The sequence below is a fragment of the Ochlerotatus camptorhynchus genome, unplaced genomic scaffold (assembly GCF_037179485.1).
Source record: "Ochlerotatus camptorhynchus isolate MF236.1 unplaced genomic scaffold, CSIRO-AGI_Acam_v1.1 ptg000482l, whole genome shotgun sequence".
NCBI classification, from domain to species: Eukaryota; Metazoa; Arthropoda; class Insecta; order Diptera; family Culicidae; genus Ochlerotatus; species Ochlerotatus camptorhynchus.
Genome location: NW_027040967.1, coordinates 269,177 through 292,066, shown reverse-complemented (window position 1 = coordinate 292,066; position 22,890 = coordinate 269,177). Strand labels below are relative to the sequence as shown.

Below are 22,890 nucleotides of genomic sequence, written 5' to 3'. Positions count from 1 at the left end.
GCGGAAAAATAATATGTAGTTGATATTACAATGACCAACATGTCTGTTCCTATTACCAGAGGCGAAGAAGCAAAGCAGCAAAAAAAAAAAAAAAAACTAACTAATTAGGTAACTGTTTATGTTACGGTCATTTTTCAGGAATCAATTCAGGAAAGATAAAATTGTGAATCATTGAAAAGGATTTATTGATTGTTGAAATTTTGCCCGACTATAGTTAAGCCACAAGATTTTTGTCTAACAATTTGAATCAAAGATAGAGCGATAGTAGTGACATTCAACAATCTCCAAAGTAATAACCTCTATACCTTTATCAATATTTAACATTAGTGTACAGGCTCATATTGTGAGGATGTGAATCAAACGGGAGGGTGGCCTTGATGATTGATAACCCTTTTTTCAATTTCAAGTACCCTAAATCACAGCTCATAGTAGAAAATATATTATTCGAAGTAAAAAAAATATTATGATTTGGTTTCTTGATGGTTTGTTTTGTATCACAAATAACCGCTGTGAAATTATTGCACATTCGGCGTACTCGATTTCCTGCAGACAGACTTATCAAAATAAATTTTCTTTCGAGTAAACATTTTACCTATCAACTATAATGACCCGTTTTGGGAAGACATACAACACATGTGGGGATCACAAATTCGGTAGCTGGCACATGTCCAATTAAATTACACACTCACGCAAACATCATTTCCCTTGATGATGTTTCCCATCTGAATTAATTTTCGCGTGAGAACACAATCTGTTTATCTTACATTTGTTCGTTTTCATCATACATCAACGTTTTGTCTCAAAATATTACCTCAAATCCCAAAAGAAACTTGTTTGCATTTAATACATTCGGCGTACATAGCCTTTTAGTTATATCTTCATTTTTTTTGTTTCTATTTCCGGACAGATGCAAAATATGCTCGTATCGCTACATCTTCAGGACAGCACGATTCAGCTCACTCAAGAAAAAACAAACCGAATAAATCATCCTTGAAAAAGTACGTCGAAGACAGCTCGGTTGATCAACATGGGAAGGAGAAGAAATCAATCTACGATAAAAAATATTTCGATTATATACCGGCGGAGCTAAAAGACCCACTCGACGCTCCAACCGACGTGAGTTTAGCAAAACGAACCAATTGTAGACGGTTCCGTAGGGATGCTGACGGAGTAGAGCTGCGAACGAAACGAAATGGTGTGTATGCGTTACATTTGATATCGAACAATACCAGCTGTAGATTAATGTTATTCTTCATTCAAAGGACCTTGGCCCCCATACTCAGAAAGGGGCTATTCTTACCAAGTACCGATGATCTATCCTGGCAGCATGTATCTTCATTATGATCCGAACAATAATTATAGGCCACATTTGAACAACCAGTATTTACCTCCGGTTGTGTTCACTCCAGTTCCACAACAACCAGATAGAACCTATCTACCTCCGGTTACACAAAGGCCACAACCCACCGAGCCCCCAGGTATGTTTGATCCTGGCAACCGAATTGGTGATTCAGGTCCAAATGTGTTTGCATTCGACACTTTATACGATCCAAATGTGGAAACTGATTATCGTCTGATACCCGGACGGCGCCCTTCAACTGGAAACGATGAGAATCAAGTCACAAACAATGTTATGGGTACGTTTAAGACCAACTGTTTTTGTGTGTGTGTTTTGCTGTATTTAACGTACACCAGAACGAGTAGATTATTTCGTTATGGCGCCATGCGTTGTAAGATCTATCACATTCTCTATACAGTGTCTTTCCGTTTTTGGCAGCACAACTTCATTTGCTATTATATTTTTTTTTTAAATTTTGAACCAAACCATTGATAAATTTAAAAGAATACTAGTCGACTCCGATCACTGAAGAATGTTCTAGTAAAGTCACACATTTAAATTTGGATTTCACGGATTTTATAGAAAGCAAAGAAGACAGAAAATATGTGTTGGCAAAAACGGGAAGGCACTGTATTACCGGCAAGAGTTTTTTGTCACCTACATTTCCATGCTGTCCCTTTTCAGTGACGTTTTTAAGCTAATCCCATCATTATTTCAATAACCGCTCATATACCGCTCCCTGGTGCTAGGAAATGCAATGCTCAACATTTATGCAGCCCAACAGTACTGAATCATAGCCTGAGAATAAATGGACTGAGAATAAATTACTGGCGATATGGTCATTTGGCATAGAACATGTTTATCGGAATAATTTTACTTGTAAGTTACAATAGAAGGTATCAAATTATGTGTTTGACACATAAAACAGAGTGAATAACATCGCAGTTTGAGACTCTCAGGAAGCAAAATTGACAGGTTTTATGAGTCAAACACGTACTTTGCAACCTCTGCTTGTATGTTATAAATAAAAAAATACGATTAAAACATTTAATGATTTCATAATTCCAAACATCTGAAATTAATATTTGCAACTCTGGTATAAACTAATGTAGGTACTGCTCATTTCTCTGTGGTGCACATGTTTCCTGAGTGCCAAATCGGGGATCAAAAGTGTTTTACCCCTGAAAAGTTATTTTTTTTTATATGGTGTCTTCGAAGAGCTTTCCTGAGAAAATAAACTCCTTCTTATAGATTGAATTATGGTGTTTTCAGCAAAGTTAAAGTAAATTTAAATTAAGACATATATAAGACGTTTTGTAAATATAACTTTGGCTGATTATATTTCTTTTCCATATTGGTATTCTGCAAAGTTGTTAACTTTTATAAAACATATCATTCTGAACAACTACACATCCAAAAACTGACACAGACTGAAAACTCAACACTAGACAACAGACAAAACTCAACACCCAGTAAACCAGTAGGGAAATTTGCGGGTTGCAAAAAGTTGCCCCAGCTGAAGCGGGAATCGAACCCCCATTTCGTGGCACTCACAAAATGCCTGAACGACGGGTGACACCGCCAACCGTACGACCATGAAGCCCACAATAACCCATATCATCAGACACGGTAGAAAAACAAAAGGTCGAAGGACAAAAGGCCGAATGGCCAAAAGGTCAAAATGGACAATAGGCGAAAGGTTGAAATTGACAAAAGATTGAATAGACAAATCATCGATTGTACAAAACAGCGAGGTAAAAAGAAAACTTTCAAGCACTTTAAGTTGGAGAGGTCTGCTTTTGATTCAAAGAAGCACTTAGCTTCTAGTAAGAGAAATAACTTTCGATCATTTTCAGTTGGATTGTTTAATGGATTTTTTTTTTAGTATAGTCACATTAACACACCTGAGTTGTTGGTAAATCGTTTGGCGATGAGATTTTAACTCATGAATTTGGCGTAAGAAGTATGGATGTTAACCACTTTATGATGATTCCCACCACTCTTTTATCTAACCACATGTTCTCATCCTCAAGTATAGTTTTCCAATCAAGTTTACCACTACGCCAGGGCCGTCTAAGTGTTCAATTGTTTTTATCAGTCAAAAGACTGCTCATGTTATAAAAAAGGAGTTAACGTCAAGGTTAAGGAATGACTTTCGAATATTTTTAGCTAGATTGTTTAAAAGCTTTTATCTGAAATAATCTGCTTATGGCTTAAAGACGGAGTTAAATCCAAGAGAGAGAGAGAGAGACATAGCTATGGAGTATTTGAGTTAGGATACTCAAATTCTAAGCTTGATTTACTTGCTTTACTCAGCAGTCTTTCCGACCTTTCATTCTTTTTCTTTTTGATCCAATTAAAGTAATTTGACATTTGATTGTATGACAAAATGTCGAAAGATAAAAGGTCGAAAGACAAAGGTCGAATGATAAATCATCGAATGACAAAATGTCGAATGGACAAAAGGTGTAAGGTACAAAAGGTTGAAGGTACAAAAATTCGAATGATGAGAAGTGGAGCTAAAGGTTGAATAAACAAAAGGTCGAATGAACAAAAGGTCTTATGGTTCAAAAAGAGACAAAATGACTAATGAACAAAAGGTCAAATTGTCACAAAATGTCGAATGATCCAAAGAGAGACAAAAGGTCGAATGGACAATAGGTCCTATATATATTTATATATACATGCTTGAGTCTATCGAAGATTTGCCGTTTGAATTTGAATCGACATTTTCTCGATGCGACACTTTTTTAAATCCTTCTTTGATTCTATGTGGGTGCTTCCATCTATTCCAATCGACTAATTTGAGCTTCTTGCTAACACATTATAGATTATATCATCTCCATCTGGTCACTAGTTATGATTCTATGGCAAATAAAATGGCTAGCACGAAAATAAAACCGCCAATAGTGAACCAGGCGCTCGTAGTTTAACACATGTTTGTTTGTACAACCACCTAATGCCGAAGACTTGTATTTACATTTTCAGGACGCCCAATAACAACGGTTCGTCCTCTGCCTCCTAGAACGCCGAGCACTGCTTCCACCATCACCACCACCACTCCACGGTCTGTGATTCAGCACAACAGTGACGATGACTTCGATTGGTCCACCCTGGGCCTTTCTCCTGACGGTACGTTGGATGTTCTCTCTGATACAGTGTAACCAAATGCGTTGCACGCTGTTAGTAAACATTTATTCAATTTCATTGCTTTGCTTTTTTCTATACTTTTGGATCTTTTTATAGCAGCAGTTGGATCGCGACTAGGTAAATAGATTGCACATGCTTTTCGATAAATTGCACACATGACCATATTGCACTACTGAAAGCTGCACTCGCTACGACTCATTGGTGAACAGAACCCAAAATATATCGGATTAATTTTTAACAGATGACTTTTGTTTTCAGCTTGGATCAAATCGCTTAATCTCAAAACAATAATGCCAAATCTTTCTTTTTATCTTGAACGACAGTTGATAGACATTTGAGGGTTTGTTTTATTATCGGAAGGGAATTTTATGAAATTTAGCCTACAGGTAGAGTTTATAGTAACCGTGTGGAACCAATAATCACAAGGGATGACAGTCCGTGTACTTTAAACAAAATTTATGCGTTCATTGAAGTGTAATAATAATAATAATAACGATTCGTGTCTAGATTTTCTAGAAACAATTTTTAGTAGTGAATGTAATCAGCAATCTATGAAAAGTATTATCTAGAAATCCATTTTCCACGATCGAAGAAAATTATAAAGTTCAACAGGAATAACCATTGTCTAAGTCATTCAAGCTATTAAATCTACAAACAAATTTTTGAATAAAACATCCTTTGCATTGCACCGTGATTGGAAGAATTTTGAAAAAAAAAAACACATCTTCAGTTCATAAATGACTTAACAGAACTACACAAATTAAATTGGTGAAAAAAATTAAATTATATGAACAGATGTAGAAACACAAATTTCATCTCGTAATAAAGAAATGAAAATGATTGTTTGTTATCCGTAGTATGGCGTACAAAGTAGTGTTTTTGTTGAGTTGTGCTGTGAAAATAAATTAATAATTTCGTGTGAAATAGTGGCGTGTGCCGCGAAAGGATTATTCCAACGCGTGCCCGTGGTGTTTTTCTAACAGGATAAGTAGAGGAAAGGTTGCCTAGCAACTAGTTTTTGTTTAATTTTGTATTTTCCCCCCGGCGCGCTATTGATTTGTATAGTGAGCTGTGGCGGTAAAATTTTATTTTGTGTTCTCCTCCCCTGTATATGTCTGCTGCTAACAGTGTTAGCGTTTAATTTGGTAGAATGGATGTGTGTAATGTATGCGAGCAGTCTATTGCTATGAGTGGGCTCCCAGTTACGTGTGTAGGTCCGTGCAATGGAACGTTCCATTTCGCTTGTGCGGCACTCACTAAGACTGCGGCCAGGCTTATAGCAGATAATGCAAATATTCTGTTCAAGTGTGATAGTTGTCTATCAGATCAGAGTTGTGACGAGCAGAATGATCTGATCTCGCGCGTCAAAAGGATAGAGGAAGAGATGAAGAAGGTTTTTCAACTCTCGGACTCGATCACTGGCATGCGAGATCACATTGCTGCTCAGGTGGACATCGCGGTTAAAAGCGGGATGGCAGATATTAGAATAAATGTAAATGGTCTTGAAAATTTGATTTGTGAGAAATTGGATAATATGAAAAGTTCATTTTTTAAAATTGATGCGGAAAACCAATTAGCTGTAAAGAATGATCCGTGCATTTCATCTAGGACGATTCAGTCGGAATCGGACAAAAATACCAGACGCAAAAAACGTAAATTAGTAATTAGTAATAGTGATCATGATGATGATGTTGTTTTTCAAGAAAATGCGAGTTTTGCGGATGTTGTAAAAAGACATAGTCGTATTAGTCAAAGTAAAACTAATAGTAACAGTAATAGTAAAAGTAACAAACCAGAAAATCGTAAGACTCGTCCAGTCATTGTGATTAAACCGAAAGAGTCCAAACAACCTTGCGAAGATACTCGTAAGTTTTTAAAAACTCAGTTGGATCCAAAAACACACAAAATCAGTAATTTTAGGAATGGTAAAGATGACTCCATTATTGTTGAGTGTGCAACAGGAGCAAACGTAAGTGATGTGAAAAATGGTATTGAAAGCAATCTGGGTGAAAAATATAGTGCTGTTGTTCCCACTTCGGTGCCAAGATTGAAAATAGTGGGCATGAGCGATCAGTTTTCCTCCGATGTCTTTATTGACTACTTAAAAAGTCAAAATGAAGACATCGCTATTAATGATGTAAAAGTAGTGAACATGTTTGAAAATCCACGCTTCACTTATAACAAGTTTAGTGTTGTAATTGAAGTCGATGTCGAAACTTATAAATGTTTGTTATGTGCGAAAAAAGTAAATGTAGGGTTTGATCGGTGCTCGATAGTTCCCGCGATTAATGTGTTGAGATGCTTCAAATGTGGAGAATTTGGACACAAGAGCATGGATTGCAAAAATTGTGATAGATGCTCTAGGTGCAGCCAACAACACAAAACGTCGGAGTGTACGTCAACTGTATTGAAATGTATTAATTGTTTGAAAATGAATAAAGAACGAAAAATGAACTTGGACGTCAACCATGCCGCATTTAGCTCGGAATGTTTACTCTATAAAAGACTTTTTGATCAGAAGAAAAGCAGCTTGCGTTTCAATAAATAGCAGCCAAGTTCCAGGAATGTGAATCAATTCGATTTTTTATACTTGAATATTGCGGGGTTGTCAACAAACTACGTAGCATTACGTCAGATTGTTGAGGAAAAACGTCCTCTTTTAGTTTTATTATCTGAAACTCATATTGTAGAAACTGAAGCTTTTGATCAGTATAGTATTCCGGGATATATTGTTGCTGCTTGTTTATCACATTCTAGACACACTGGCGGTGTTGCTATTTATGTCAAAGAATCAGTTCAATTTAACCTTCGTACCAACGAAGTTATTGATGGCAACTGGTTCTTGGGCATTACAGTTGTACGTGGCATGAAGATGGGTAATTATGGTGTTTTGTATCATTCTCCCAGTTCTAGTGACCAGCGTTTTGTTGAAGTTTTAGAGAACTGGCTCGAGACATTCCTTGATTCTAGTAAATTAAATATATTGGCTGGTGATTTTAATATTAATTGGCGTGATAACCATAATTCGAATCATTTGAAGCGTCTAGCTGAATTTTTTAATTTAAAGCAAACGGTAAATGAATATACGCGTATTTCCAGGCACAGTAGAACTTTAATTGACCACGTTTATTCCAATTTTGATTCCATTTGTTCAGTTACGGATACTGATTTGAAAATAACCGATCATGAGACTTTAGTGATTAATGTCTTAGACTATGTTAACGATAACGATAATTTTGTAAAATTGAAGTGCTGGAGGAAATATTCGAAGCAAGCTGTTTCAAATCTTGTTGAGAGAAGCCTGGATTTTCCATTCGCGGCCGGTAACTTAGATGAATCTACAGCTGTTCTTAATAACGCTTTGAAAACGTGTACCAATCAACTAGTTGAGCAAAAGTTTGTTTCTTTGAAAAACTCGAACAGCTGGTACAATTTGGATCTTTTGCGTCTTAAACGGAAAAGGGACAAATGGTACAAAAAGTTTTGTAGATCTAATAATGACAATCATTGGACTAGGTACACAATCGCGCGTAATAAGTATTCACAATCGATAAAGAAAACTCGTTGTGAATATGTTCAAAGGAAGATTGATCAGCATCAAAACAACAGCAAAGAGTTATGGAAAATTTTGAAATCTTTATTAAAACCTAGTAATTTCAAACCGCGGTCCATAACTTTTAATGGCACATTAGAACAGTCAGAACAAGTAATTGCATCTAAGTTTAATGATTATTTCGTAGACAGTGTTTCATTGATTAATCAATCTATTGAATTGGTCGATGAACCTGACGAAATAAAACAGCCAGTTAATAGTAGTTGCAGATTTGAAGTTTTTCACCCAATTACATTAGATGAACTTAGAGTTATTTGTTTTTCATTAGGAAAATCGGCTGGAGTAGATAATGTTAATGCTAGAGTTATTCAAGATTGCTTTCATGTCATTGGCCACATCTTTCTGGACCTTATTAATGAATCATTGCAGAATGGACATGTGCCACAAATTTGGAAGGAATCCTTAGTGATTCCTATTCAAAAAGTTGCTGGAACGATTAAAGCCGAAGAGTTTCGTCCCATCAACATGTTGCACACATTAGATAAAATTTTAGAACTTGTTGTTAAAGGCCAGCTGTTGGAGTATTTGAATAGCAACTCTTTGTTGATACCAGAACAATCGGGATATCGGGAAGGTCATTCTTGTGAAACTGCATTGAATTTGGTGTTAGCAAAGTGGAAAGACAACTTGGAGCGTAAAGATACGATTGTTGCTGTTTTTTTGGATCTGAAACGCGCTTTTGAAACAATTTCTAGGCCCTTACTGTTAAGTACAATCAAGCGCTTTGGAATTACGAGTACTGCATATAAATGGTTTGAAAGCTATTTGTCTGACAGAACTCAACGGACTGTTTTTAATGATTCTGTTTCCAGTCCCGTGGGGAACAACCTTGGAGTGCCCCAGGGAAGTGTATTAGGGCCCCTTTTATTTATTATGTATATTAATGACTTGCGACGTGTTTTACGGTTTTGCGACATTAACCTTTTTGCAGATGATACTGTGTTATTCATTGCAGCTAAGGATTTAGAAGTTGCCGTCTCACACTTGAATGAAGATTTGCAGTATCTAAGTAGATGGTTGAAGTGTAAGCAGTTAAAATTGAATACAAGTAAAACTAAATTTATGGTAATTTCGCGGAATCGATTAAATGAGAACGTCTCTGTTGTAATTGATGATGAGACTATTGATCGCGTTCAGGAGATTAAATATCTTGGCGTGATTATTGATGACAAACTTAAGTTCAACTCTCACATTGACAATGTCATCAAGAAAATTGCCAAGAAGTATGGAATTCTATGTCGATTGAAAAACGATTTAACTATTGCCAGTAAAATACAGCTATACAAATCAATCATCTCTCCTCATCTAGACTTTTGCCCATCCATTTTATTTCTGTCTAATGCAACACAAATATCGAGATTACAGCGCTTGCAGAATAAAATAATGCGTTTGATTTTGAGATGTAATAGATTCACTTCTTCAACTTTGATGCTAGACGCCTTACAATGGTTGTCGGTGAAGCACAGAATTGTATATTTGACTATGGTGTTCATTTTTAAAGTAGTTAACGGTTTGCTGCCTCGATATTTGTGTGATCGAATTGAAAGAGGAAGTGACTTTCATAGATATAATACTAGAAACGCGGATGAAATAAGAACACCACATTTCTTGACTTGTGCTTCACAGAATTCATTATTTTTTAAAGGAATAAATGTTTTCAATTCGATGCCTAGACACATTAAACGTTCAACAACATTAGCAGAATTTAAGAGACATTGCATTTCACACGTTAAAACTGTCTTTTGAACGGTTATCCAGTGATTTTTTTTTTTATGAATTGACAAATTATGTATCTTGACGAAGTTATTTTTAACGGATTACTTTGTATGGATAGCTGTTATAACGACTTTTTAATAATTGTTGTAGCACTGCAAAAACTATTTTGTTCACCACGATGGTGATGATGGATTTTTGATATATGATTTAATAGTAGTAGTAAAAAAAATAGTAGTCTACAAAGGTTTGAGCCTCGCGCGCGTATTACGGATATAGAGAACTGAATTTAACATTTGATAAAAAAAAAAAAATGCAATTTTGAAGCTTATTTGGAAGATACCTTGAGTTAGTAGTAAGTTTTCTGGCAAATGTTGGGGGTTCGTGAGCATTCCTGACATTGCTGAAAATTATGATAGCATCAGATTGCGGGGTTACTAGTGTAATAGGATGCTTTGTTGATTGTTCATTAACTCTTGATTGCTTGTAATACTTATGAATATTTTAGGTGGACAAAAAGGCGAACTAAGAGGTGGACGCCTGAGCTTTTCAACATTTATATCGCTGTGAAGCAACTGTAAACTCTAGAGGGAATTTATATCTGTAACTGAAACCAGTTCGATTTTGTTTGCCAACCTGGTTAAAATGTCATATTTAATTATCTTAAAGATAAATCGTCCAGCTCAAACCTTTGTAGGGGTAAGAGGTGGGACCATCATCATCATCATCATCATCATCATTTCCAATTATTTGCAAAGCAGGAACAAGAACCATTGAGGCCTACGGCTGAAAATCTCCTAAAAAAAAAGAAAAAAAAAGAACCATTGACGATCTGTCATTTTGTTGAATATTTTCTTTAATCCACACAAAATTTTAAATATCTGTCATGTATTATTATGGGTCAAGTTTGTATGGTGGATCACTATCCACTGCTGCCCATCGTTCTTTCGATCTGTGTCGGTGTCCGCAACAACTGTGCCAAATTTGGATGAATTTTGTTACGATCTGAATTTGCGGGTTTGGGTTTGTTTGGGAAAATATATGGGAAACGGATAAAAATTACTCATCTGCATGTCTTAGATTCCTCGAAATTTGCCAATTCTGAAACATAGGTTGAGAAAAATATGCAAAATAACTTTGTCGAAGACCACAAATTGATTCGAATCATGTGCAAACAAGGTATTAGCTTTTCACCTTTGTCCAAGTGCTGCACACATATATAGTAATGACTCGATCACACTTTTATCTTTAAATAATTTCACATAACTGTAATTTCAATTTTTTCTCACTAATCTTCAAGATGGGTTTAATATAAGTTGTTATGCTTAGTTTTCTCAATCAAAGTCTGAAGGTTGGACAGTTTTGCACAATGTTTGAGTTTTTGCCAAGCAAATGCATACACACTTAGAAAAATTGATGTAAAATGAGGTGCTCTGAGACTGACATATTTGAAGTACCAAACTTTTGTCCCACTCGTACTTTTACTCCAGTCTATAAATTGAGTTCATTTATTACTATATAAACGGATATTAATCAATTTTTAAAAAATCAATAATTAACAAGCGTTAAATTAAATGTTATTAATGAAAAATGTTAGAATTTAGACTCATTTTGTTAGAAACTGAATGAAAATTATCCACTAATACAAAAATGTCAGTTTTTCAGCGCGATCCATTGATCATAGTGGTAATATCATCAAATTCTTGGCGAAAGTTTAAATTAATGATATTGAAATTTAATTTCAATGCATAAATTTGAAGTACCATAAGAATATGTTACAATGTGATGTAGGACGAGTTAATTTTTGATCGCTCTTTATCACGAAATTTTCACACAAAACTTCAAACACTGATTTACATACACAAGCATAAGATAAAATCAATTAAAAACTTTACCTAGACTTCAGTTCAAAACTGGATCGGGTATCAGAATTGGGTGTGCCTGTTTTCAGACAAACGTCAGTATTGATTTTTTTCAACCTATTAGCGGTGGAGGTTTGCACTGAAAAAAAGTTTTATTTTAGACTGGTTTTATCTCGGATAGCAAACAAATTTGCTATAAGTTGCGCACAGTGTACAGATATACAAAGATAAGATCATTTTGCTCACAGCATATGACAATGGAACAAAAAGTAACATTTAAGCTCTATGGAAATTGATCAAAAAGTTGTCTCGACTAATGATTACACAAATCTCTCGAAGAGCGCGCTATTTCTGGATTTTTTTTTCCATCCGATTGAGCTGGATATTTGTAAGTAATTAGTGTCAACCATAAACTAGGCACCTACATAAAACCAGGCTAGGATAGTCAGGAAATAGCAGTGGGTGGACGGTACCACCCACTGCATTCTTCAGAAGATTTCTGTCATTATATCAATACATTTCTTTTCGAATTCACAAGACCAAATAAAAGATAAATATACCATTGCGGGTTATTACTCTAAGTTATAAATTTTTAAATAATAATTTGTAAATTGTTAAAATTGAAGCGATTTGATACAAGTTGCATGAAAATAACATGTAAAAGTTTAAAATATCACCTTGCATTAACCTTGTAATTTTTTTTTCACAGGTGTCGATGGTGGTGGAATCAACGACAACACTCTTAATTCCATGCGAAGAGAGCCTTCAAAATGCACTTGGGCTATTGCTAACTGTTGCAGTCAGTTTTCGGACAAAATTCGCTACTATTGTTTTGAACAAAACCAGTGCTTTGGTGCTTTCTGGGGTGACAATGTGTGTCGAGGTTACTACAGGCTGGCACTGGCTGAAATTGAAAACTACTACAACGTTTGATCGAGTACTCATTACTTCTTTATAACTTCATAGGAATCACTGTATTTTAAATCTCATACAACAATATTGTATTATAGCTTCTGCAGAAACTTATACCGTATACTTTTATAATGAATGAAAGCAATAAAACTATCGACCCATCAAACCACCTTCTGATATTTTTTTTTCAATTCATATCATTCATCACTCCACCGCCAGAAGAACAGAAGAAACAGATAAATTTCACTACCAAAGAGAATTACCCTTATCCGATGGTGTTGTTGGTATACGATCCGATTTACGGGAAGAGGGCGTTAAAAGCTTTGTTTAAAAAAGCTGTTGGGCCCCTTTCTATTAATGGTCATCATTTGTCCATTTACTTCCGTGCACTCCTTCCCATGGATGACAGTGCACACTGGAGCAGAATGGTAATTTTTGATGGACATGCGCTCCACTCATGCATCCTAGAGGTTTGGTGTCTTCGGCAAAGTTGTTCCATTGAATAAGGACTATCTTTTGACAGGCATAATTAGTTGTGTTTCATATCTAGCCATTCAGATGGCACTAGAACTACCTGTTGACAGAAGCAACAAAGCAAAAAATAGTTATATGTTTCAACTTTTTTTAAACTCTTCCAGACATAATTCCAGAGCCTACACCTCACATGTTCTTCAATGCTAACTAATTACTATACTGAAGAGAAATATACTGGACACAACAAGGTTTTTTTTTTGTTACAGGAAATAGCAGAAAATCTCATAAAATACAAGATTTTTCACGGCTGTTTCGCTTTTGTCTCTTCCTGACAATTGTTCAGGTTTAGCTTGAAATAGGTTAAATGTACCAGCAATGGCTGTTGTTTTACAATTATGTGTTACAATTATGACCTATGGGATTCCCAATTGGAATTTTATGAAATGTTAACTTAACTTGAAAGTGAAAGTATATAATAAAACATCATTTACAATGAATTTTACATGCATGGAAGTCAAAATTTCAAATGATATTGATTTTTGTTTCATCTAACTACGATATAATTGTACAATTTCAGATTTAATTAATTTAGGTTCAGACCGTTCAACGTGTAATTTCATTTAAAAAACCTGAAATTCTGACAAAGCGCAATTCAATCATCATATAAAATAGGTTTTGGCTAGGAATGTTTATAAAACAGCATAACTTTATATCGACATCGTTAGAGTTAATATTCTTTGGGTTTAAGACGTACAAAATTGATAAAAAAAAAAAATTCGCGGACTGAACAAAATTTTAGAATTTCTCATTCTCAGTAGGCTACGGAATTTTTCTGTATTTCGTTGCAACTTTCCTCCACGGTTCAAATTTGGAACTGAATTCTTATTCAGATTATTTTTCATTGCTGAGATAGTTAAAATATTGTTTATTACGATTCTTAGTTCATGAAGTACGGATTAATGTAGGGTAAATGCCAACTTAATCAATGCATTTACCTATTATCGTCACCACCTGTACGATCAACTTTGACCAAACGATAGAATAAATCCCCTCTGACGATAATAGCCGTCAATTACCATATGTACTATTCAGAAAATTCGATATGTTCATCTAAAATGTTCCGATAAAAATTACCTTCAAAGTTGTTTAAATTTTATTTTTGCTTATTCCAGTGATTCTTAAGTTATTTTCGATGTTGACCCCTTTGAGAAATCAAATTCGCTCGTCACCCACCAATATTTAGCAGTCACAATACAAAGAGTGAAAAATTAGTGGCGATGCTGTGAACAAACACGCTTCTTGGCAACGGGACAGTCGTGCTGTGTCATAGCATCGCCACGCATTTTGCACCCTTGGTAATTCGACTATTAATACAGATGTTGTAAGGTCAAATGTCTTTGAAACACAAAAAATCTTCAATCTCTATGATTGCCTGAAACCAAAAAAAAAACAAAATAACATTGGAAAGGTTTAAAAACGCCTAAATAGCACACGCAAAATGACGAAATGCACAAGAAGTTAAAAACAACAGAATTGCGCTAAAACACCAAATTTGGCCAAAAATGTCTTAAAAATGGGAAAATGATCTAATAACACTCAAAGGGTCATCGAAATGCATGAGAAGTTTCAAGAAGACAATCTAAAATGAAAAGAACCTCATTCACTGCTAATATGCAATATGGCAAAAATCAGTAATATTGCACACAAGGCTGCAAACAATTTCTTGGTTTATGCCAACTTTAGCTCAAAACTAGACTAGGGAAGATTTTATGCGATGGTTACTATTCAGATTTTTTTTCTGTGATTCGAAGAAATGGTAAAACATTTTCGACTCCGGCCCGAATTTGCAACGTCAAAATGATCTGATAAAAATGTCCTAAAACCGCGTAATTAGCCTCAACACACTGAAATGACCTAAAAAACAGACTTGAAAACTTTCAGACTAATCTTGAAAAGACAACACCAAAAATTACCTCACAATCGCAAAACTGACCTAAATTTACCAAAATGGCCTTTCAACAACAAAATGAAAATACCAATACCAATTTTGCGAGATTTCAGACCCCTCCCCCTCTCCCTCCCTCCCCACGCGTAGCCATTTTTTTTTAAATTTGTTATGGACTGTAGATATTTGTCCCCCTCTCCCCTAAAGAGTCTACGTAGCTTATTAATGAAACGCTCTCGCAATAAACGTCAAAATGGTCCAAATAAAATCACCAAAATGTCCTAAAACGAAAAAAAAAATTCCTAAAGGAATTGAATGGTAGAACATCCCTGATACCGCCATAATAATAGTGAATTCTCCTAAATAAACCATAAACCACACTTGCACATAGTTAAATGATGTTGAAACACCAACATACGTAGGTTTTAGGCGCATAAAAGAAAAAATCAATGTACTTTAACTATTTCGTTTGTATTACTTCTGCGTGAAGTTAACGGTTTTACGTAGTTGAAGATGCTAATTTTCAAATAACAGACTTGGAGAAGTCATACCCCTCACAATTTCTCTACAACTGGGGAGTTTGGTAAAGCGAGATGATCAACCCGATTCGTACCTACCTCAAAGTTGTCCTTGCTCACTTTCTACTCTCTATATACAATTTTCACACTGCCGTACTGTAACGGAACTATCAACTCTATACTTTCATCTCCCCATCTATCATATAAAATGTTCTAAGTCTTTTATATGAAACTTAGCATCTTCAACTATGGAATCAATGGGTTGTTATTGCACCTTACTGTAGGTTATATTAACATAATTTTAGACTGAAATAAATGTTGAACGGAATGTTAGAAACATTTAAAGGGTTGTTGACAAACTTAGTATACTGTTTTTGAGAGGTTTACGATATCTCCTTCCTCTACCTGGACAATTGTTCATAAATTAATATTTGGAAGTTTGTAAGTGACAGTAGACACTAAGATGCCATAAACTGTTCCTCGACAATTTTCAATTAAATTACTGGCAGGCAGGCAGCAAAAACGGTGTGGAATAAACGATTATACGATTTTGCATTATCATGCAGGAGAGGCCTTCTAGTCAAACCTTAAAACCTGAATTAATTTAGTAGGGTATTCGGATGATAGATGGGTAGCAATGTTTCGGCTTAGAAGTCTCATTAGTATCGAGCCTTTATGAATGATCCCAACCCCTAGATCGAAACGTTTGCGATGATAACACAGTAATCAGCGCTTTTCAATCAAGAATGCTAAGCCGAAACTTAGACTTCTTTTCATCTTTCTTATTTCAAGCTTATTGCTTATCGCATATTAGCTTATTGCGTGCTCTCAACTTAGTGTTCTAGATGCACTTGCACAGTTAATAATTGAAAGCTTACGATGCCTGTACCATTTTTGCATTACTGCCCATAAATGAGAAATTGGCTAATATGCCATTTTTGTCAAAATCGAGAAAATGGTGTTAATTGATAGGTGGCACTCTTGTAAAGTCCCCACTGCATAAAATTGCCAAAACAAAATGATTTGCGAGGATAACGACTTGAAAAACTAGATGGCTAATGAGCAATATAAATGATAAATTGTCTAATGTGCATGAAGAGTCTGAAACCGAGCGCAGTAACCAATGTGTTTTAATAGGGAATTTTTTGAGCATCAAGTAAGGTCTTATAAGTCAAGTTGGCACATGCATTAGGCTGTGAATCCAATGATTCAGGTTTCGAAACTTGGTTTTTGTTAATCTTTTATAATGAAACAAATTAAACATTTGTTTAAGGTTCAGATATTTTTCAATTTTTGAAGTTTATCACATGAGATTTTATTAAAATGTACATAGGGGAATTTACGTATTCTCGTCAATCTAAGCAGCGTCTGCACTTCTACTAGCATTTTCTCAGCGTCACGCACATATATGAAGTGTCTGTTTGTTTACATTCATCTGCTGCTTGCTTCTCTATCCATTCCAATCGACAGAATTTTTCAAAACGTTTTGAAAGCGTTTTTACAACGCTCCAAACTTCTCAGGTGAGTGTGACTATTGTCGGCAGCCTCTTTTTCTTCGGCAACCTTCCCATTAGAACTGCGTGTTAACCAGCTGTTCTATTATCGGCAACTCGAAATCAACCCCATTTTTTAGTGCGTATGCTTATTTGAAGAAAAATGTAGCATTACTGGATTGCTCGATCGTTCAAATATAATCAGATTGAAGCTGAAAGGCTAAACAATCGTTTGGACACATTCAGGGAAGTGCGTTGATGGGAAAACATAGTGAAATTGACGTTTAAATTTAGGTTGCCGAAAACAGTCAATGGGTGCCGAAGCCAACATTTACCCTATTATGGAATGGATGTTTTTATTTATTTATAACAGTTTTATTCATGCAAGTAAATGTAAAGGGGAATAAAAATGTAAATCGTAAATATTTCAAAATAGACATATAAATATCAAAATTATGATTCTTCATCGTTGTAAGGGTTGTAAGGTTATACTACTACATTCGCAACAACGGTACATTTTTTTTAATTATACCCTTCTTGCGTATAAGTTCGACTCCTTTTGTTAACGTGAAGTGACACTCGTAATAACGGCCAATGTTACACAAACGTTCTGTGATCTTTAAGATGACATCTGAACACTATAACTAGTGGTTCCGTATTATTTTAATAATGTAAAACCATATCTAGTAGGAATTCACTGACCGTTTGACAAATTTTCCCGGCTTTATAAATAAAAAAAAAATGGCTACTGTGATTAATAATTAGCATTTAAGGAAATTAGTAAATTTTTCCACTATTTCAAAAGCGTTTCTGGCACTTAGCCAATTTCTCATTTATGGGCAGATTAGTATAATTATGTGGCAAGTACAGTCATACTCTATGCCCAGTGGAGTCGATAAATTTTCCAACCCGAAAAATTCCTACACCGGACCGGGATCCCAACCACCTACAGCATGGTCTTGCTTTGTAGCCGTGCTTTTATCGACTGAGCTAAGAGAGACCCCACTGCTTAGAAGCTTAAGTTGAGTTCACCAGGGTTGTTCCCATACTGACACACGGTTATACAGACACAGGCATTCTTAAACGACGCTCCAGAACATACACTGATGGTGGATAGCTTAGCAGAGGAACTAGGAGTCAAAAACTCCCGATCATCGTTTTGTTTGAAATTGACCGGTGGTCCTTCAATAAACATATGTCGTTTTCGTTTTTCCTACACTACACCGGTGATGTGTAAGCAGCAATAAGCGCGAGTCATTGACCGGTCATCATATTTTGTTTGTAAACAAAGGTGCAAACGATAGCTACACCCTGAATCTTTTCGGTGTTTGGCGATGTAGCACCTCAAAAACGAAAACGACATAACAAAACAAAAACAACGCTTACTAGTTGGAGAGGACATAGACTAGTGGGCGTAATTTCCACAAAGCCATCCACATTTAAAATCCTCGCAATAATTGCGATTGATACACATTTCATGAAAATAATATGCAGAATATTTTCATGTTGACCTAGTAAAGTTTATTTCGCTAAAGGCGATGCAAGCGTAGCAAGACTAGTAAAAACTCCTGAAATCCCACGTGAAAAGAACCTTCCTATTTAATTGTTGCTGTCAGTTTTCGGACAAATTTGTACTATTAATGGTTTTGAGCAAAACGTAGAAGACTGCTACAACATTTGATCAAGTACTCATTCTTCCTATTTGGTTTAATAATATTCATAGAAATCAATGTAGTTTAATCCTCATTCAACAATATTGTATTATAGCTTCAGCAGAAACTTCTGGCGTATACTTTTGTAATGAAAGAAAACAGAAAACAATGATCGATCCATCAAACCACCTTCTGAACTTTTTTTCCGATTCATCTCATTCATCAAACCACCGCTAGATGAACAGCAGGAACAGAGGCATTTGTCTATTTCCGTCTGTACGCTCTTCCGATGTGGATGGCTCTCCCACCGATGACAGTGTGCTCACATGTCAAAGCTTGTATTGTCTCTTGCTCAATCATACTGTGAATAACATTCAGCTGCAGATACTCCTTCACGAGATTACATAATGCCGCTGTCTTATCTCCCGGCAGACGGTTATCACATTCCCAGTGGTCAATGTGGCGTGGCTGGCAGTTGGCACGAATGGAAACGGTAGACTGGTTCAAGGAATTGAACCAGTATGCAATGAAATAAAATTTTATTAATAACTATCAATGATAATTAACCCTTTGTCTGTACCTCTTAAATAAAGCTAAGTTCATTGCGAAAATCCTTCAAAACGGGTATTAAATAAAATTCGAAATATGTTTCAACGTTTTGATGAATAATCAAGATTGCAAAAAATGTCATATTGACCCCAAGATACAGACAAAGGGTTACAACTATTTCGGTCATTGTTTCATTGAGTAATTATGTAACTTATTTTAGTGTGTTATCAGGGACTTGATGCTTCTGGCAGATTTTTTTTCCAAAGACTCCGTGCTACTATTATCATTACATTAGTTGAATGAATATTCTGACTCTGAAAATTATTGCCACCAAAATGGGCTTGACCTGTGGGTACATCATAAATGAAAAAAAAAACCTATTTTTCAAGTCATAGCAAAGTGAACATTTTTTTTTATTTAAAACGGCAGCTATGGGAATGGATTATTAAAACAATGAAATGCTCCATTAATATTGGAACAATGTTCCTTTACAGCGTAGCTGCTCAGATTTACTGTCCGAATCATGACTTTCTTAGTCAGAAGAGCGGAGCGACGAGCAAGCGTCTAGAATAACCTTCAAAAGGAAGTTTCTTTTAGAATCTTCTTGAGATGCTTATTTTAGAATCTTCTTAAGAGGTTTCTTGTAGAATCTGATCTTAGAAGCTTTCTTTTCAATATATTCCACTAGAAGCTCTTCCTTAATAATATTTATTCTTACCCTAAACACTTGTCCGTTGCTCCACTCTTCTGACTAAAAAAAAACGTGGGCAGGACAGTAAATCAGAGTAGTTACGGAGAGATGAGCGTTTTTCTAATATTAATCGAGGATTTAATCTTTTTTGTTTGTTTAGAAAGCCATTTTTTCAGAGAGAAACTTCATTGCATGATCATGTATAAATTGATAACGTCAAAATAACTTCTTTTAAAAGATTTTTAATAAAATATGATAAAACAACACAATCCAAATGCCTTCAGTTCTATTATTCATATCATTACACCTTTTACACATTGGTGACTCGTCCTGAGATGAGATTTGAATTCGTGGCCGTTCTGCACTAAAATGATAACGGTTTGAGTTGCCCGCAATGTGGTTGCAGAGAATTAATAATCAGTTTCCATTTTGACCTTGCAACTCATCAAGTTGCCTCAGTTTTTAAAAATTCCATAACCATGTATGAATAAATAAAGATTAATCTAACTTCATCATCTCGCCGGGTGTCGTAACACCACCCGCACGGGACGTTCTCCAGTTGGTAAACAAGTTTGAGTGGAGGGAAATACTGTCAGGAGGAACCATAAAAAATACCATTCGATGAAGCTAAATTGAATTTACGCCGAAGATGGTCTGAATAAGTGAATTCTTCCTACCAGCCACTCACTATGTTCGTAACTGGCAGATTTTCACTTTTTTACTCCTAGTCGCTAGACACGATGAAGTTGGTGCTAGCAGGTACCTAGCAGTGCATTGGGAAACCTCGTGCGGACCACGAGGATCAGAGTGCGAATAAAAATCAATTGAATACAAAGGGCAGAAGTGGGAAAACGCATGCGCAGCGAATCTTGGAATGTTTCTGTCCGGAGGTTTAGACGAGATGGTAAGGGAAAGGAACAATTTTGCCTTTTCCTCACGTGCACCCGAGAGTGGTTGTATGTGGCAGTAGACGTAATTAGGCATCATTTTCAGTGAATATGGAGGAGAAAGTAATTGCACAGTATGAAAACTTGACACGGTGCGGAGTGAGCGCGTAGAACCGGAAAAGGTGACATCGTTGGAGATGGGTGGGGTATCGGTATTCACACCAGCAAAGTGTACCTGTGTGAGCGAATGAATGATGCGAAGCTTTAAAGCTGATATAAAGCGTTCTGAGGTTTAATGTGTTGCATGGATTCGGATGAGAGTGATTCTGCACAACCGACGTAGGACACATTCACATCGTCGGAAATGGATGGAGGGCAAATATTGTTTCACTTTACAACACCACTTGACAGCCGTATAATTTAATGACCTTGACCTACAGGTAACTTTATTTACAGGTAACGTTTTTAATCTCACGTAGGACGCTGAATTTCGAGCTTTTTATTAATGGTTTAAGTTTGAAATCTCTACAAGGAGTATCATTATTCAACACAAAGCTTTTGTAATTAAATTATACAATGTTTAGCTATGTTAGCGAATTACAAGCAAAAAATTTGAAAAATAATCATCAGGCTTATTACTGCTCAGTAGTTCCACCACCAAGTTTCCTTTAACAAATGTTTCATCATTATAACAACACTTTTGTATATTTCTTCGGATTTTGAAGATTGGGAAGATAGCGGTGTCAGTTGAAATATCTGTGAACAATTATGAGACTTCACAAGCTCACCTTTGTCAAGTGGTGTAGTGGTAAGCGTGATTGCCTCTCACTCCAAAGGGTCTGGGTTCAATCCCAGTCGGCGCTGTCGGGATTTTCTGAGGCATAAAAACTCTGATCACGTCTTCCTTTGGAAGGGAAGTAAAGTCGTTGGTCCCGACAACGATGCAACCTATCGACTTGATTCCAACCACATTATCCGTTTCAAGCTATAGGTAATTGAATGGTACACTTAGAAAAAATTGCAATCCTTGGTGCAAATACATAGTTTTTTTTTTTAATATGTATGCATGTAGCATGCTATAATTACAAATGTCATCAAAATCCAATTTAAAAAAAATATTTTGGCATGTAAAAAATCTTCAAAGGTTACACGGTACATATCCCCCGTGTAAAAAAAAAACCTGAGTGTATTGGACTTTTTTTCTATCCAGATTCTGCTTCTTAAAAGTGAATCAGTTTCTATAAGCACAGCTGAAATATGAGTCTTTCCTAATAAAATATGAAAATTTCTCTACGTTTATGACAGGAGTGACTATGAATATTCCAGAGATATTTATACCATTTTGTTCAACCTTCATATATTAGAAAGGGTCTTTGTATTTTCATGGCCCTCAATGGCCCTCATGGTATCTTAAAAAAACTATTGATTATGCCGAAATGGTATCTAAGGACGAGTAGCAGAGAATTGATTTTAAACCATGAAAAATATCCACACTGATAAAATAATTCATCAAATGTATTGAAAACAACTTCATGTCAGAAATTTAAAAAAAATCGAATAATTGTATAAAAGCTTTTTTATCTTTTCTTCTAGGAAAAAATAAGTCAATTAGAGATAATTAAAAATAATTCTGAGATGGTGCAAACTTTAAAAACATATTTCGTAGACGACCGATTTTTCAAATGTATATGTTTCCAAATGTAAAGAATGAATTTTAATCACCTTTAACGATTTCTGATGTCATTTTGGACAAAAATGCTCATGTCTATCATGATTGTAAATGCAGCAATTTCCGAGATACATACAGTCAACTCTCTCTTACTAATTTTTATTTTTTTTTGATAGTTTTCCAAACTCGATGATTTTCAAAATCGCTTCAATTTTGCAAGCAGTGTATTCTCTCAGATGTCGAAGCAGCAGCAGTTGATTTTCAGTCGATCACACTATTGACAGTTGTTTACATATATTACTGTCGTCGATATGGTTTTGCCTATCCAAATGGAAACCTACCATGAGAAATCACTAGACACGAATCTTGGTGACATGGACGCCACGTACCAGCAAGTATGCATTATGCCCTGATGCATAACCC

At 35.6% G+C, this 22,890-nt stretch overlaps 1 protein-coding gene across 2 annotated transcripts in view; it reads left to right on the top strand.

Moving 5' to 3' along the window:
* hdly (hadley) overlaps positions 1–12,755 on the top strand; it is a 35,656-nt gene extending 22,901 nt beyond the window's left edge. The window contains exons 3-7 of one of the 2 annotated variants that reach the window (XM_065235419.1): positions 908–1,195; positions 1,263–1,637; positions 4,328–4,471; positions 4,589–4,606; positions 12,387–12,755. In XM_065235419.1, the coding sequence (XP_065091491.1) occupies positions 908–1,195; positions 1,263–1,637; positions 4,328–4,471; positions 4,589–4,606; positions 12,387–12,610 (1,049 nt within the window). In that variant the 3' untranslated portion in view covers positions 12,611–12,755. Of the gene's footprint in view, positions 1–907; positions 1,196–1,262; positions 1,638–4,327; positions 4,472–4,585; positions 4,607–12,386 lie in introns of both variants that reach the window. The other variant, XM_065235418.1, reaches the window with a different exon arrangement.
* The last annotated feature ends 10,135 nt before the right edge of the window (positions 12,756–22,890 follow it).